This window comes from Aquila chrysaetos, chromosome 1 (genome assembly GCF_900496995.4).
Source record: "Aquila chrysaetos chrysaetos chromosome 1, bAquChr1.4, whole genome shotgun sequence".
Taxonomy (NCBI): domain Eukaryota; kingdom Metazoa; phylum Chordata; class Aves; order Accipitriformes; family Accipitridae; genus Aquila; species Aquila chrysaetos.
In genome coordinates, this window is record NC_044004.1 from 68,428,892 (window position 1) to 68,446,756 (window position 17,865).

Below are 17,865 nucleotides of genomic sequence, written 5' to 3' on the forward strand. Positions count from 1 at the left end.
CTTAGTCTCAGACCTGGTCAACAGTTTGTATCTAAGAGATTCAAAGGGTAAGGAAAACCTCCCATTGAGTCATGAGGTTCAGAATGGACCCCCTTGCTTTCTAAACTCCTTTTCAGAGAGGAGTCTAGGTGCAGCTGGATCCAGACTTAGTCTCAGACTTGGTCAATGGTTTATGTCTAAAAGATTATATGTGCACAATCAATCAGTCCTTTATATCACTTAGTTAGGATTTCAAAGTTTAGTATGCTATTAATCACTTACTGATCCGTCCAGGTGTCTGGTGTTAGTTCACTCCAAAGTTTAAGCCCTCAGCTTCCTGAAACAGACTTTCAGGCATTGAGTCTTATAAAAATAAATAATTTAATAGAGTGGTACAGCAGCAGGGCCAGCTCCAGTGGATTGCCTCCAGGGAGGGACCAAGGGAAGGAAGGGGAAAAAGAAAAGAAGAGGAAGGAAGGACAGAAAAAAGGACACAAACAAAGAAATCCCTGGGCAATTATACCCTTACAGACTATTTACCCACTCCTTACACATTCTTCCCGTGCCTTCCACACGCCCTTTGGTCCAATAGGGATTCTGGTCTGACACCTTCTGACTCCTTATTGGATTCTTTCACTGTCTCCAAACAGGCCGTTCGTTATCTTTTTGAGTTGCAGGTGCTGTTGAGAATTGTAGCCTTGAAGCTTCTTTATCTCCTGATTTACACTGGCTCTGGAGCCCCCTGTTTTGACTAAGTAGGCACATGTTCAGTAAATCTAAGTGGAAGTTTACAGCTTGCGGCCTAAGGCTTCAGCAAATTTAACTACTCATGCTAAGTAAGTAAAACTAAGCAATCAGCACATTAAATCACACAACATTATAACTCTAAGTGATTCATTCTATTTAAAACTTACTTATTTAAGCTAAATGACTAATATCTCTTAATACTGAGAGTATCCCTGCTCAAGGGGAGAGTTGCCTGGCATGCAGTCCAGTTGCCGTCCAGGGAGAGTTCAAATTGGGCTCATCCAATGATCTATTGTTGGTAAATACCTCGTTGCTGGAGATTACCACCATGCTGCCTAGCAGGGAGACCTCAAAGAAGGCTCACTTAGGCTGTCCTATTTATGGGATGAAGTGGTTGGCTCATAGTCAAATTGCATACAATGGGAGAGGTATGCACGAGACTCCTTGTACCCACAACTTTCACTGTGTTGCTCTGCTCCTTTGTGGGTTTCCTAGAGGAGTTGGCCCGGCTACGGCTCAGGCCTTTACCTCCTTTGGAGCCTGTACCAAACTGGTGCTGGTTTGGTTAAGGGGGGGGGTCTAGTGCATCTGTCACACAGCTGCATGTTCATGTCTAAAAGCAGTAAGGATCTAGAAACGTGGTATCCATGGGCCCAGTCTTTCTGAGGGGCTCATATTGATAGGTGTCCTCTCACACATTGATAGAATGAGGACATACAGTGATGTCTTACAATTTTAATTTTTTTTTTTAAAATATTTTATGGCTGGAGCTGTGTTCTGCAGCCATCACTTTTTCCAGTAACTACATTGCTGGAGAACTCACCCCAGAGGTAGGAGGCTTGTTTCTTCCCTTTACTTGGGGAGTTTCACGTTCAAGATCATTCTGCAGCAGTCCTATAGAAGTTGTGCCTATTTGCAGAAAAGACGTGTGATTCTGTAGTGGTCTAGACCATGCTGTAGATGCCTAGTGATTAGAGCAAGACAAGCTCTGCCATTTTCTTTGATAGGAAATTTTGAGAAAACGGGAGTCTGATTTAACAGAATAGGCAGTGGGGACAGAAAGTTATGTGAGAATCAGGTTGGTCCTTTATGCAACTTTGTTCTGTTCTTTGATTAAAAAGCCAGGTGTGTTCATCATGAAGTTTACTTCTAGGAAAAAGTCAGTAGCTATTTCTTTGCTGTGTAGACTGGTAACAGAAATAGTTATAGGAATGCATGGTGTAAAGTGTTAACTCTGAGATAGGTGTCCATTGGATTAAAATATATTTGTCTTTAATAAGTGAGTGATTTAAAATTTTAGTTTTAAATTAGGAGCCAATTTACAGGTGAAGTAGACTTTTTTATAAACTATTCATGAAATATAGTGAGTCATCATGGAAACACTGGAGAAATAAGGCTAAAACTGTTAGGAAAATGCAGGTGACAACTTCTGGAAGTAAAGAAACAATGCCTCTTAGACAGTGCTTAGACAGTGCCATCCTCACCTCATTTCTCTATTAAGAAACAATGTCCATTCCAAGTCACAGTCTTGTTTCTTCACATTAATTACTTTTATTGGTTTTATTCTCATTGCCTATAACGAGTCGTTTTAAATAATTATTATTTCAGTTGATGGAATTGTCTACTGTGTATTTTTTCTTACATATCATCTACTTGTCTTTTCTGTGTTACTGCTACATTAATATCGTTGATAATAACAGCCAGGATGAGATAAGTATTAACTATTTTTAGTAATGTAAATTCTTTCTCATGGATGACCGTGTTTGTAGTTGCATCGGTCCGATACAGGGTATTGCAGAACGTATGTAAACAGTAATTGGTTTGGAAGTTGTTTCTTTTGTTTTTTTCCCCTTGTCTGTAGTTGTCTTTAGTTAGATTGTGTTACCAATCAGAACTCAGAACTTTATACCTTGACTATAAGGCAGGTGACATTTTAAATTGTATATGATTCTAGGGGCTTTTCCCCAGTTGTTTTTTATTAAAATACCTTTGAGAAGATAATGAGAAGGCATCAGGCTTTCTTTTGTTCCAGTTTGAGATTATTTTTAACTGCAGTATAGATTAAATTGCAGGAAGCTGATAGTGATGCCTAGGAATTTGCTTGTTGTAGTTGACTGTTTCAGTTTGGGGGTTAGGACTCCCCCCTCCCGCCCCTTATCTGGTGTGTTCTCTATGTGCTACCAATGTGCAGAAAGCTCATTTTTGCAGTCTTAAAGTACAAAGGTCAGCCAGGGGGTTTTGTGTTGTCTACTGAATACTTCCTATTTAATTACACAGAGATACTATTTTTCAATTTTTTTATTACCTCATATAAACCTATTATATCTTGAAATATTTTTTACATCAGTTTAAAGTACACAATAATTACCTTATCGTCATTATCCTAATGACATATTGTATCTTCCTAAATTGTGACTAATTTCATGTGAAAATTTTGATATTGGTTAAATTTTGGTATTGATTATAACTGTATTTTTTATGGCAATATCCATGAGGTGTACATTTTGTATGGTCAGCAGCAACTCATATGGATTGTGTTATGTGCAGCTTGAAAGCATAAGCCTCTGTTGGTGCAGCTCCGTAGTAGTAAATTCTGGAACAAATTTAAATGCCGTATTTGTGCTGGAAGTTTTCACTATTACACTGTTTTAAATACAGACATGCCAAAATACCTCTACATTGCTTAGCTATTTTGTTTTCATTTAAATGAACTTCATGAAGTGTCTTTGGTATTCTCAGAGCAATAAGGAGCATGATGCTTATATTAGCTAACATTATGAAAAGAATTTACTCTCATCCCTGTAATGAAAGACAACAGTGTAATACAGACAGAGAAAGAGGAAAGTAATAGATTTATGTGGAACACTAATGTTGAATTTCTTTTATCTTTGAGTGATTAACTAGACAATCTTTATGCTCTTTTAAAGAAGAATAAAAATAAATTCACATTACTTTTATAAAGATAATATCCTCTACAGTCGGGATATCAGAATCTATTTAAATACACTTTACGGTCAGTAAGTGCATATTATCCTTTAAAATTGAAGGCATCTCGTGTGTATCAGAGTGGAGATGCAGATAGGTGAGAGCTCAAGGGAAAGGTGAAATGATGTACAGTTCAAATTTTAAAATTAGATCCATGCATCCTGAAATTTGCTGTTTATTTTAATGCCCTTTGGATTACCCCCTTAGTGGACCACCTTTTGTAATATGCTGCTCTGGAAAGCTGAGAGTAATATTAAAAGTCTGCATTGCACCAAGGAAAACATTTTGAGTTGGGTTTGGGATTTTTTTTTTGTTGATTTTCTTTTTTTTAGTTTTGAAAAAAGTTAAATACAAAATAGATTGGACCACTCTGGTCCACACTGATAATGCAAAAATGTAAGGGTTCTGGTTTAGAAAACAGTTTAAATATGGATAGCTTAATTACAATTGATTTAGCTAATACACAATTTCTTCCAGTTTAGACAGAAATATCAGATAACCAGGCCTTGAAAGCTAATACCAACTCTGTTTTCTTTCAGAAATAAAGTTTTGAAATAGCTACAGACCAAAAAAATTAAAAAGATATTTGTATGTGTTTATAGAATGTCTGATACATTACTTTGTCAATATTTCAGTATTTAGCTCCACTTGGCAATGCTAATATATTATACATGCTGCAGAAGTCTATGTTAGCACCTCACAGTGTTTCTTTTAATTTTTTTCATTTAAATTTAGGATTCATTTGATCAAAGACAAAGATGGCATAGATGATTATTTGGCGAAGAATATCAAAGGGTTGTCAAAACAAGAAGCTGCTGCGTAAGTTGGCTTTTTTGAGGCATTTTAACATCCATAAGTTTATTGTTTCCTTTGTTTCTAGTCATCATAATCATTTAAATTTAAAGTTCCCTAGGCCCTACTCTTTCTAGTGGAACTTGGCATTTAAAAATTGAAGTTAATATTAAATAATGATGGTTCATTTCTCCTGATATTAAATATATCAAAGCATTTAACTCCTTGGTTTTACTAATTTGTATATTTACCAAAGTATTATATCACATTTGTAACATTATTGTTAAGATTGTGTCAGTAATTATATTTGAAATTGTGCTGCTTTTTTTTTTTCTTTTTTTTTTCTTTTTCTTTTTTTTTTATGAGCCTCTGTGAAATATCTCCTCAGGGGTGGAAGCTTAGTATACCGACATACATGTACTTGTAATTTTGAATTATTATTTAGCCAAGCCCAAGTGCTGACTTCTGCGGTGAGGCATTTAATACACCATTAGTTATTTAAAAACCCAATGAATGAAAGAAATCTAGATAACTTTTGATTTCTTACAGCTGAGGTATTTACATTTAGAAGTTACAAGAGACTATGACTAACTTATTCTTCTGGAGTCTTTTAACAGATCTGGGGTTCAGCACCATCAAAATTAATGAAAGAATTCTAACAAATCTGAATTGCTGGTTGCTTAAGTGAGATTATTTATTTATTTCAATATTTAAATAATAAAAAGATGCATATACAAGGGCTCTAGGCACCTTAACAATTAATATTGCAAGATCACCCTTGCAGCATAAAAACATTCTATCAGACAGAAATTCGACCAGCTAGTTTCTTGCAAAACATGCTTCTTTTCTCCTTCCTAGCCTAAGAATGTACCTGCAAACCTTCCCTAAAAACTTTCAAATTAAAATCTAGAAAATTACCAAATTTGAGTTTGGGGGTAATAACTCCAGCAGTGTCCTAAAACCATACCATATAATACTTAGCCAGAAGACACATTTTCCTTTCCTGTGATACATGTCAGATTCACCTTTATTTTTACAATGGTAATATGATAAGGCTAGTAAGTGTTCTGACTGTCAGTACAAAAATTGTAATGTATCTGGTCTGATGATCTAGGAGAGGAATCTGCTTAAAGCAAACTCACACACCACTCCTTTTATTTGAACTAAGACTAGTTTCAAAGATGATAGACTAAAGATTAGTTCAGTGATGGGGTTGAGCAAGACCTTCTCAATATGTCATCCTAGGGTTTGCAAAGTGCAGTTTTTCCCTTTGTTTCTGTAGGAGAGACTGTTATCATGGTCACAGTCTGTGGGAGGGAGCAGCCTGACAGTGACAGGAAAGTGAGTTAGGTGAGGCAATGGGAAGTGCCATGTTACTGGTCTGTGAGTATACATGGTTGATGTGGGACAGTTACCTTTGATCATGCTGTCGTACTAATCGTGCTAGGTATCTTAGCTGGTTTAGATATTCCCTGCTTAAAAAGAAGGAAACTAAGATTGGTCTGTGACTTGGTCACATTCTGCATGAGCTGGACCAACATAAGGAACAGATCCTTCCCGAGCAAATGCTGTGTTGACAGACATGCTGTCCCCTGAATTAAGGGTAGCATAGTTGCTCTGTGAGGGTGGAAGAAGTATCAGACATCAGGAGCAGGTCTTATTTCTGCTCCCTGAAATAAGTACATTCACTTATTGGCACCCTAGTTCCGTACCAGCTATGCAGTGCTGCTGTAGTCATTATGCTACAACAGTTGTTGCAGACTGACTTGCCTTCCCAGTGAGCTGTTTCAGCGTTGTGGTTTAACTCCAGCCAGCAACTAAGCACCACGCAGCCACTCACTCACTCCCCCCCACACAGTGGGATGGGGGAGAAAATCGGGAAAAGAAGTAAAACTCGTGGGTTGAGATAAGAACAGTTTAATAGAACAGAAAAGAAGAAACTAATAATGATAATGATAACGATAACACTAATAAAATTACAACAGTAATAATGAAAGGATTGGAATGTACAAATGATGCGCAGTGCAATTGCTCACCACCCGCCAACTGACACCCAGCTAGTCCCCGAGCGGCGATTCCCCGCCCCCCCCACTTCCCAGTTCCTATACTAGATGTGACGTCCCATGGTATGGAATACCCTGTTGGCCAGTTTGGGTCAGGTGCCCTGGCTGTGTCCTGTGCCAACTTCTTGTGCCCCTCCAGCTTTCTCGCTGGCTGGACATGAGAAGCTGAAAATCTTTGACTTTAGTCTAAACACTACTTAGCAACAACTGAAAACATCAGTGTTATCAACATTCTTCACATACTGAACTCAAAACACAGCACTGTATCAGCTACTAGGAAGACAGTTAACTCTATCCCAGCTGAAACCAGGACATTCAGTCTTCAGCCCCAGTGGATTTCCAGAGTACACGCACCATGCAAGGGACAGAAGTGTTCTCTCTGTGATTACACAGGAAGTCACTGCTATTTTAGGAAGGCCTTGGGGCTTCAAAGTGCATTTTACAGCTCTGATTTGGTCAGGTCAGCCTTTTACTGCTATCAAAAAAAAAACCAAAACACAAACAAATAACCACCACAAACAAACAAACAAACAAAACCAACCAAAAAATCCCCCCTATACAATTTTTCTTTTTATATCCAAACCCTGAGTCTGGAGGATGTGGAAAAGGAAACCAGCAAGGAAATCCACAATGAAGTGAGAATTTTATCATCCGTTCTGCAATACCTACACAAAGTGGGGTGTTTCCTTACTGGTTTGTAATAAGCTGTTTTTCAAAGTTATCAAAGCCTCTCAGAAGATTAAAATGAAATATCATATGTATTCTGGTTTATTTCTGTGGAGATTTTTTAAGTACATCTTTTTAAAGATTATGTTCATGTTCTGTGTATTAAATTATTCTCAGAATTTTAGCTTTTGGTAATAGCTCAGCAGTTACAAAATTTCTATAGTATGTAATTACTAATTCTGTTCCACAAACCTGATACAATCATTTGAGAGCAAACAAATGGTAACAAACTAGCAGCTACAGTTATATTAGTACTAGGCTAATCTAGTTATAAAAAACTAAATGCATCAACAGTAATTTTAAAACAATTTATAAAGTAAGGCAATGCCATATCTGTAAATGATCTTACTGAAATCAATGTTATGCTTTGTATGTCTCAGCAAACAGGTGTTTTTATTGAAAGAAGTGTGAGAAATGGCTTATAATATGCTGTGTAGGTTTTTAAATATTGTTTCCATCCTGGAAGTAGATTATTGTACTTCTTTATGAAAGGACAGGATATCTTTCTTTTGCCACCTAAATATCTGTACTTTTGTTTAATATGGATGTTAACTTAATAAGTCAGTCATTATTTTGTCAAGACAAATTCTTGTAGTCACACTCCTACTTAATATTAAACACCCTTTAATTTTTTTGGTGCATGTTAGGCAGATAACAAATTTATTATCTCCTAAATAAAGGAATGTATGGGTAGTATCACACTTATGGAAACAAGCAACATTGTTTAAAGCTGTTCCCTAAAACTGTATGCTTCACAATTCTTTAAAATTAAGAAAGCTAGTTTCTTCATAGTTGAAGGAAAAAAGCTGCAGTTATCCTTCTATTATACAGTATTGTACTCTGTTCCAAACTTCAGCAAATGAGAAGAATTCTGTTAAGTGTGCTTATGTTATAATCTCATTTTTCTGGGGAAAAATGTGGAGAGGTTTTTCTTTTTTTTTTCTTTGTAATAATTTTTTGTCCCAGGGTGATTTGATAGAAGAGGAAGAAAAAACAGTGCTTAAGAAAGATAGTGCTTTAATTATATTAAAACAGGATATTGCTTTGTCTTTTTCATTGATTTTGTTTTGTTTCCTTCTCTAAGACTTTAACTTGAAATAAGAAGTGAATGTGGTGTAAGAAGCTGGAAATGGAAAAAAAGGAAAGGTTTCCATTAATGCAGAATGTGACTGCTTTCCTGCCACAGAATTAGGCTTTTGTAAGCTTATGAAGGGGTTGGCTGACTCCACTGGCCTTCAGTGTGCTTTCCCTGATACTTTCTGTTCTTGGTCTTGACTCACCAAATCATTAATGGCTCAAAATTGAGTTGCAGTAAAAATTAGAAATTGTCCTTATGACTGATCTAAGGGTCAAAAAGTTCATGACGAACTGTGAAGTAAGGCATTTTCCATCAAGAAATTGATTCCAGGGTTGAATCTTCAAATGAGTTTGGAGCCTAGAATGGACCAGAATTTGATGTTGTCATTCCTGTTTCCTGATCTTTTTGTCAGGGCCAGAAAGATCAAGTAACAGTTCTCTCCTCTTCATACAAATGAAAATTGTCCAAAGACGACCGTATCATCAAAAAAGAGTTAGACTAGGAAGAGATACTTTGAAATCTTTTCGATGAGAGGAACAGTTTTGTTTAGTAGTGACAAAAAATATTACATTAGCAATTTTATTAGATGTGTTTCTGTGAATCAGATGATGGAGTTCTAGTGTCTTCACTCAAGACTCATTGGTAGTCAGATGGCATCTAAATTATTATACAGAGATGGTACAAGCTGACCTAGATATGCAGAAAATTTGTATTTGTGTTTTCTGTCTTGCGAGTGGTGGATCAGTGTGTTATGGAAAGCTTGCCTTGATAAATTTGTGTCCATAAAGACATACTCTGATAGAACTTTTTCAGGCAGGAGACAAGATTATCTTATACACATTCAATCAGATGTTTTTGAGCTATAGTGGGTTGTTCTGTTTAGAATTCGCCAGAAGGCTGGTCCACTTCAAGCTTATCTGGAACACAAAAAGGCAAAGGCTTTCACTCTCAGTTGGGCTGTGACCACCCAGAGCAATTGCCAGCCATCTCAGCTAATACTGGGAAGATAGGTCGTTAAACTACTTTGCAGATTGTATACTGAAAACTGGAATATAATATTTTTGCTCTAAGCATGATGACTGGTGAATATAGTAGCAATCCTTTGCTTCCATAAACCTTTGTCCTTCTCTGCAAGAAGAGCAAAGGGGTTTTCACTTAAGTTTAACTGATCCAGAAGACACTCATATAATCAATGGATATAATTAGGAATAAGTAATTTGATTAGTTGAGCCCCATCTTTTAGGATTCAGACAACTGCTTTAGAATAAGGTGAATTATACTTTTGAAGCCCCTGTTTCTCTCAATTGCTTATAGAGAGAGCTTAGGGTGACCAGCTCAGATGTAGACATGTACATTTACCACTGAATCCCACACTGGAGAGCTACTGAATTTTGAAAGCTGTGAAAAGGATCAGGTAGAAGTCTTAGAGATTTGCATTCACTAATGCCTGAGACAGTGTTTCTACAAGAAGCTGGCAAGTCCAGAACAAAAATGATCTGGCATCCATTTTAAACGTTGTTAGTATGAACTGATAGATTATTTTTCCATTCTTCAGTGAGAGAATTAAAAGGGACAAATTATTTACTACCCTCCCTGCCAAGTTTCTGCTGTATTCAGTGTCAGCATCAGCTAGGTAGAGTTAAGGAAAAAAGATGTTGGAAAATTAATGAGGGATTAAGTGTTAGTGTTCAAGATAAGTTTGTGGAAAGAGAAGATATCTTTCCTACACCCTTACTTCTTCTACCAGTTGGTCTCTGAATATTTAACTGCATCTGTCCTCCAAGACTAAAGAGGAAGAAACTTCCTCACCTGATTAGAAGCCAGGATGATCTGGAGAGTCCACTGAGGGAGAGGAATAGGGTTTGTGAGCTTGTGGAGAGGAGGCAGCCTAGCTTGAAAGTGTTTTATTCTTTATTTTCATCATAGCCATGACAGACTAGTAAGCCCTACTATTAGACTGGGCTGCTTCTGATCTTGTCCTCTGTTTATAAGTTATTTAAATCATGAGAGTTTTGGTATTCAGTTTTAGATTTATTTGCTTTTCTATTTGTCCTTATTCTAGTCTTTTGCACTCATGGACCAGTTCTTTAAGGAAGCTGAACACAAATAGCTGATTGGGGTTTTGATTAATCCAGACTTTTTAGTAGCTGTCATCTCTACCAAATAAATTAGTAAGGTGACTGCTGCTTCCATTTCTTCTGTGTACAACACTGAAGACAGAGGGAGAGAGGAGAGCTCAAGGCAGCTAAAGAAGGACATAGCAGCAAAAGGAGAAAGAAGTAAACTGTCCTTTCCCTTTCATGTTCAGGTCCTAGCAAGATTTTGCTGTTCTTGCTGATGTCAGTCTTTGGATATGGCCTGTGAGCACCTTATGACCCTCATTGTTCACATTACTCTGGTTGAGAACTGGTGGAATGTTGTGTCAACTCATTTACATTTTATGAGGATATTTCTTCACTTTTAAATACTAAAAAACTATGGAAAAGGCTAAATCAGAACCAAAGAAATGTATCCTTTCATAGTAAAAGAAATTTTAAATTAAGGCACTCTATCCCAAACTCCCTGCTGATTGTGGAAAGGGAGATGGCACAAGTCACTTGCTGAGCTAGATGATAAATTTTAAATTTCTTTCACAATATTATTTAAATATGTATTTTTTTTTCTGTCTGAATAATTCCTAACAATCTTGCTTGCCATGACCAGGATTCAATGTTTATTAAACAACTTTCAATAAGAGATTTTTAGCTCTTAGAGGCACACATTCTTTTTGGTCAAATGAATGATCTCTGCAAATTTCAGGCCTGATAAACATATTATTTAGTATAATTAGGCAGTGATCTAAAGAACAGAACTGTGTGGGAAGTGAATGGTTTGCCTTTCCTAAAGAAGATTCTCTGTGCGTTTGTGTAATGTGAAAGGCTTTTCTTGAAAAGGTTAAAAAAAGTTCTAATCAACTTCTGTACATTATGTAGAACTTCATTTTCTAAACTCTGCAAAAGAAAGTTTCATATTTAATGGGAAATCATGAATTATTCCATTTATTATCTACTTCCTCCTTTCAAAGACATGATCTGGATAAAAGGCGGGGTGAATAATTTCAAAAAAATACAATACATTTTTAATGGGAAGGTGCAAACTACAGATTCTCATGACTATTAGCAAGTATAGAGGAAACAGAATTTTACTTGCAAAAACTCATCAAACTCTTGCAAAGATAAAATACATGACATACTTTAATAAAGAAGAACACAGTGAGCTGAAGTTTTTCTTTTTTTATGTAACTTGTTGTTTTTACTAAGTTTGGTCTTACGGTTTTCTAGTGTTTTCATTTCTCAATAGTTCAACAATATTTAGTACTGAAGAAAACGTACAAGCAATACACAACTGACTTCTATTTTTAAAACACTCCATAAAGGTGAAGCATCTCTAACGTGCAAAAAGAGTTTGAAATAAAGACAGTCTAATTTGCCTTCATACAATCATCACTTCCTAATAATTCTCGCAGTGAATCCTTCTGAATCGTGCAAAAGCCTCTCTTTTCTTTTCTTCTTCATCTCTGTGTGGTCTGTTTGTCCTTAGACTACTGAGTAAGTTCTGTCGGGGACTGGCATGAGATATCATAAACAAAAGCAAATACACTATGGGAATTGTTCATAGCAATAGTATAATAAATGCATAGCCTTATATCAGGTTTTATGATAATTCATAGCATCAGCTTGAGAAGATACAGAAAGTAAATAATTATGATTATCTTTTTCTAAAGATAATTTTGCACACTGTGAAAGAAACTTGCGGCAAAATATAATGACTTCTCCGATATCATGCAAGTGAAATGGAAAGGGTTCCAATCTCAGATGTTTCTAGCTCTCAGACCATTAGGTCAGCTCTGAAATAAAAGAGGAAAGTTGAGAAATACTTCATTTTGATAAATAATAGTCCATAAAATATGGTTGGAATTACATTTTGTTAATGAACATAATTAATTTAGAAACAAAAGCAGAAAGATTAATGAAGATAATGTTTTTTTCTGATTGTGCTTGAAATAATCACAGGTGTGTATGCTCCTGTATGAAGAACATTTTTGTAAGGGTAGCACTTTTATCTTTATTTCTAGTGCTTTCTTTGCATTTATGTTTAGGGACAGAATGTTCCAAAAGTTCATTGCTAAATTTATATTTCCATTTTCTGGGTTAATGAGGATTCTTAATTATTACAGTACTTACATTCATTTTAAAATACTTTTTCTGTGTCATCCTTTGATGTTTATAATTGATTAATTTTTCATTTTATGTAGTATTAAAGTGGCAGTGCAGCTTTGAACAAAAGGAAGCAAGTTCAATGTATGTGTTCTTTGCGGGATCCTACTGACAGGTTATGCATCCACCTTTGATTGCATGATTTAGGTTAAAGTGTGGTTTGACAACAGTCGGAGGCTGTGAGGCAGTGGATGAAAAATACTGCATTACTTATGCTGAAAAGTTATTGTACCTATATATATGGTATAAAGTACCTATATAGTTATTTTCTGATATACTTTATTTTCATCTTTCTATTAATAGTTCTGAATACATAGCTCCATAAACGTTTTCTTATTTAAAAAATCTGAATTGTTACAAAAGTCAGTTTCAAGTAGACGTTCTTCCCTCTTGTGATATGTACAAATTGTCATGCAATATTTTTTATTTACTATTTAGAGTAGGGATTTCTTTTTATAACATTTGGTGGATTTTATGCTTTTTGTATTCGGCCATTACCTATTTCAGTTTTATAATTTGGCATTAAAAAACATCCGCCCCACTCCAATATAATTTGATTCTCAGCCTTAGTAATCAAAAATTCTGATGTGTAAGCTAACCATCTATTACTACTTAATGGCACTTACTGTACTTTCATATCTTTCTTTAATGAGATTACTATAGTCTACAATTTAACATATTACCATCCAGTAAATATTTCATTAAAAGAAAAGTATTTAAATGGACAGTCTTTAAACTAGGATTAAAGAAGGCTGTGCCCTGATTTAGTTAAATAGCTTTGTATCAGTAGCAGTATGTGGTGAAAATGTGCTGAGTACCTTGACCAACTGAGGGCTTGACTCACCAAAGTACTTATATATATAAATTTTCACGCTGAACTCATATACTCAGATGACTCGGATATATTTTCAAGTTAGCTATGTACCTAACTTCGGTGGATTGCAGCCCAGACACATGACAATGTAGATTTCAACAGTGTGAGTACATGGTTTTATACCACTGTAACCTGGATCGTAGCATGGCTGAATGCGATAGTCAAATCTTCAGCTTCCATGTTTACCAAGTATTTGCATAAGTGCTTTTTGTGTTCAACAGTGCCCTGCAGGAGTTTTAACTATATTTTAGATGTGGGTCACTAACGGTGTTGCAAAACTGTTACGTTTTTTGGTTGTCCAGCTATAACTAAATAATAATTCCTCTTTTGATTCTTAGGCAGAGCAGCCTGAAGTTATAAACTCTTACAGCATGCTTGGCTTTTTAGTTTTATATAGTATGTTTGGTTTTACTTAATGCATATATTTTTCAAATTTTAGTGAGGAAATTCTGGTGTCTCCTTGTTTATGCTGTGTTGTTTGTGTATAGGTTAAACACAAACTAGCTAAGTATTCACATACTTGATGTAATTTTAATTTTCTTGTAGATTTATAGACAGGAAATGGGGGGGAAGTAAAATGTATTTGTTTAAATAAACTTAAGCAAACATATCTTGATTATTTTTTCATAATTTTGTGATCCTTATCTAAGGCATTTATATCAGTCATTGTCTTGCCAACTGCAGAAGGAAATCCCAAGTGGGTGAAACCTATTTGAATACAGTTTTTAAACATTATAATAATTGGTAGAGTAATTATTTTACACTGGAAGTACAGTTTAATATTTTATATACTATTGTTGTTTAATCCATGCCATTTTGAGCTTTACAAAATTGGATTGCTACAGTACACTTGTATTGTAACCAGCAGCTGGCATTAACCTGTAGTACTAATTAAATCCTACAGAATCTAAAGACATGAACCCTGATATTAAAAAAAAAAAAAAAAAAAAATCTGTCATCTGAAAATAGTAGACTTTTGCACTTATTTTGCATGTCTGTAATTGACCATACAAGACAGGAGGCATGGAGAATTAAGCTCATGACAAATAATTGTTATGCTATACTGACTATTTTGATGATTTCTAACACCAGTACCTGCCTCTTGGCCTCTTAATTTCTTTTTTTCTTTTCTCTCTTTCAGTGTAAAGGGTAGAATGCAAATAGCCTTGCTATGCAGGATTCTAAGTTAAAGGGAATGTAGTACGGTGCTGTCTTTATCTCCCAGCATTGCTTAAGAGTCTTGTAAAAGTACAATACCTTAACATAGGAAGGTCCTTGAGATTGCAACAACAATATAATTTCATTAGCCTCACTGAGGGTTACTGTTTATGGGTTTAGCACTTGTACAGGCAGATTAGAATCAGGTTTCTGCGATTCCTCAGTGTGACTCTAGATCGTTTTAGAATAGTAATGATAATAATAAAAGAAATCCATATAAGAAAATTATATGAGCAGCTGTATAGTTTAAGAAAAGTAAAATGCCTGTAGCAATATCCAGGTACACTTAAAGCACCATGTTAACAGCAGCAGTGCCTTTTCAAGCTCACAGATCCACATTCAATAAATAGCTGCTTCCACCCATGTGATATTATACTGCATGAAATCATCATCTATAACATGGTACCACTAAAATGGCAACTTTAACTTTTGGTGGTTATTTATTTGGTGCTAAAAATTCTTCTGACACCTACCCCCCATGACACACACACAGAAGCGCACAGAATTTTTCAGCACCTCATGCATGAAATACGGCATCGGAGTAACTGCTGATGTCGGACAAGTGCACGAGACCCAACCAGATCCACTAAGTGGACCTCATTTCACTGGTTTACCCGACCTGTGTAAATAGACATGTAGCAACACCAACAGGGTTTCAGTAATGAGAGAGGTGAGCGTACAGTCAGAGGAAGAGTGGGTTCTCAGCATCGTCTATGTTTGTGTTAAGCATTATGGTTTTCATCTGTTGAATTTCATGGATTTAAGAAAACAAACCAAATCTGCTTTAAATTAAAAACAGACTAATTGGTATCTTTGTTTTAACCACAAACAGATAGATGATACGCTCCAGATTTCATTAAAAAAAAAGTTTAAAAAAATCAGCCTGAAATCCTTGTCTCCCAGCATGCACATATGCGCCTTCAAAGGGGAAAGAGGACTTCAGCTTTACATTGGTCTCACGGTTCAATTTTCAAGTTAAACACAGCTAACATGACAAAGCCGCCCGCTCACTCTCGGGCGAGGTCTCGTCCAAGCGCCCGCCGGCAGCCGCGCTGGCCGCCTTCGCGCGGTTTCGGCACGGCGCTTTGCTGGCGCCGGCTCGGGCCAGCCCGAGCGGGCGGGAGCGCGGGAAGCGCAGCCCCGCCGTTCTCCCGGCCCGCTGCTGGCTCTCACCCCTCCTCCTCCTCCTCCTCCTCCTCCTCCTCCTCCTCCTCCTCCTCCCTGCCTTTGTTCTGCAGCCGTGCCCTGCTGCGCTGACGGCTGCCTGCGCCGTTACCCTGTCCCGGCTGCAGTTTTCCGCATTTCCAGTAGATGCCCCCAGAGACCATTAAACCTCTTGAACTTCTCCACTTGAAGCAAGCGAAAGGCCAGCCGGTCTGCATTGGGCGGCTTGAAGTTAACATAATCGTTCAAAGGAAAACCTAAAACCGGCGCGGACGCAATGCAGAAAAACAAACCCACTTGTTTAATAACACATCGTAATTTGTTAGGTAGTAAGGTTCAAAAGCTTTGGTGCGAACTAGTTTATTAATGTAGAAACGTGCTGCTAACAGTTGGGTTCGATAAAACAAATCATGTACGTTTAATTAGGTATCCAGGTTTGATACTGATATTAGAAATAAAGTAACCTTCGGGTATGTAAAACAGGAGATGTTCTGATTAACCGCTCATTTTACATTCTGCATGACATCATAAAAAGCAGCATGAAAAGGATTTGGGGGACTGAGTTTATCTCAAGATATCATGAAAAGTTTACTTTTGTCACCTACACTACTCCTCCGTTCGAAAGCACTGTTGGTTGGAAGAAAAGGACACTGGCATTTTCATCGGGAACCACTTCGATAACTGAAACGATTTCAGAATTCGTTGCAGCATCAAGCTCTCTTAGGTGTCAGCAATACCATTCCATTCATCCCCATAATATCATTCATTTCTAACCCTACTGTATTGTTTGTGGGTGATAAGTCACTTGTGGCTTATATATAGCAGAAGCTTAAGGAAGCAATAGTTTTATTATTTTGCGCTTTGTGTATTTCCTGGGTTTAAGAATAACTGAGAGAGGACTTTTATCTTTATCCCTCTAAAATTTGAATGGTTATACAGTAGATAGCTGCATTGCTTGTGAGTTAAAATCAGTTACCTTTGCCTAAGAAAAAAATGTGCTCTGTACCGTATGATTACTTCCGCATTCTTTCCATTTCTTTACTAACTGAGATGGGATTTATTAAAAGAATATTGACACTGATTTTTAAAACTGACCTATTTTACTGTATGTTTTGTTTTCCTGTATTGGTTTACTAATAATGCTGTCTTGTGGGGAAAATGTGCTTTGCCTTCAAGTAAAATGCATCAGTCTACAGGAAATAACAAGTTACATGGACACAGTTCTTCTGTTTATACAAATATTGGTACTGTGCTCAGTGAGTATGCAGTGAATGTTAAAAATTAACTGAATGACGTTTTGTTTAGTCACTGTTAAGATCTTTTAGCAGTACTTTCTTGTTTACTTCCAGTACATCTAATGATCTATCTAATGCATGTACACATATACACATCTATAAATCATATTATATAAATAAATACGCATGTATGTGTGTCTGCTCTACAGATCGTTATTCCACTGCTCTGAGTTATATTACTGCAGCATTCAGTCCTAGGCCTTTGGAAGTTGGTAGGAATTTTTTACCTGTATTCTTCAATTTTTTTTTTTACTTAGGTAGAATTATAAAACAGAAAAAAGAAAGCATTCTATATACAGAGTAGAGAATACATTGTACTGTATTAACATAATACCTTTACGGTATTTTTAAGCTATATACTGTGCATCTGACATATGGCAAATGTAGCATATTCTGGCAAATTAAAATTTAAACGTTTAAAGATATTTCTCATTTACTTTTCTAAGATAAATGTTGCAAATGTTTTCTGGTACGGAATAGGTATATATTTTCCCTTGTCTGTGTGAACAATGTGTGCTTTTCAATCTCAGAAAAACACCTATTTATATATTAAACATAAATTCAGTACTGTCTAGTCTAAATCATGCCAGGATTTTGTGATATTTTTCTGTTCAGTTCTGCAACTGAAATGTAAAAAACCAGATATGAAGGATTAATGTGCATCTATGTAGTAATTAATAGATTTTAT

The 17,865-nt window shown here is 36.2% G+C and overlaps 1 protein-coding gene across 2 annotated transcripts in view; it reads left to right on the plus strand.

Moving 5' to 3' along the window:
• Nucleotides 1–17,865, plus strand: part of TTC29 (tetratricopeptide repeat domain 29) — a 224,294-nt gene that overhangs the window by 83,997 nt on the left and 122,432 nt on the right. For both annotated transcript variants that reach the window (XM_041126217.1, XM_030027181.2), the window contains one exon: nt 4,447–4,530. In XM_041126217.1, the coding sequence (XP_040982151.1) occupies nt 4,447–4,530 (84 nt within the window). The remainder of the gene's footprint in view (nt 1–4,446; nt 4,531–17,865) is intronic.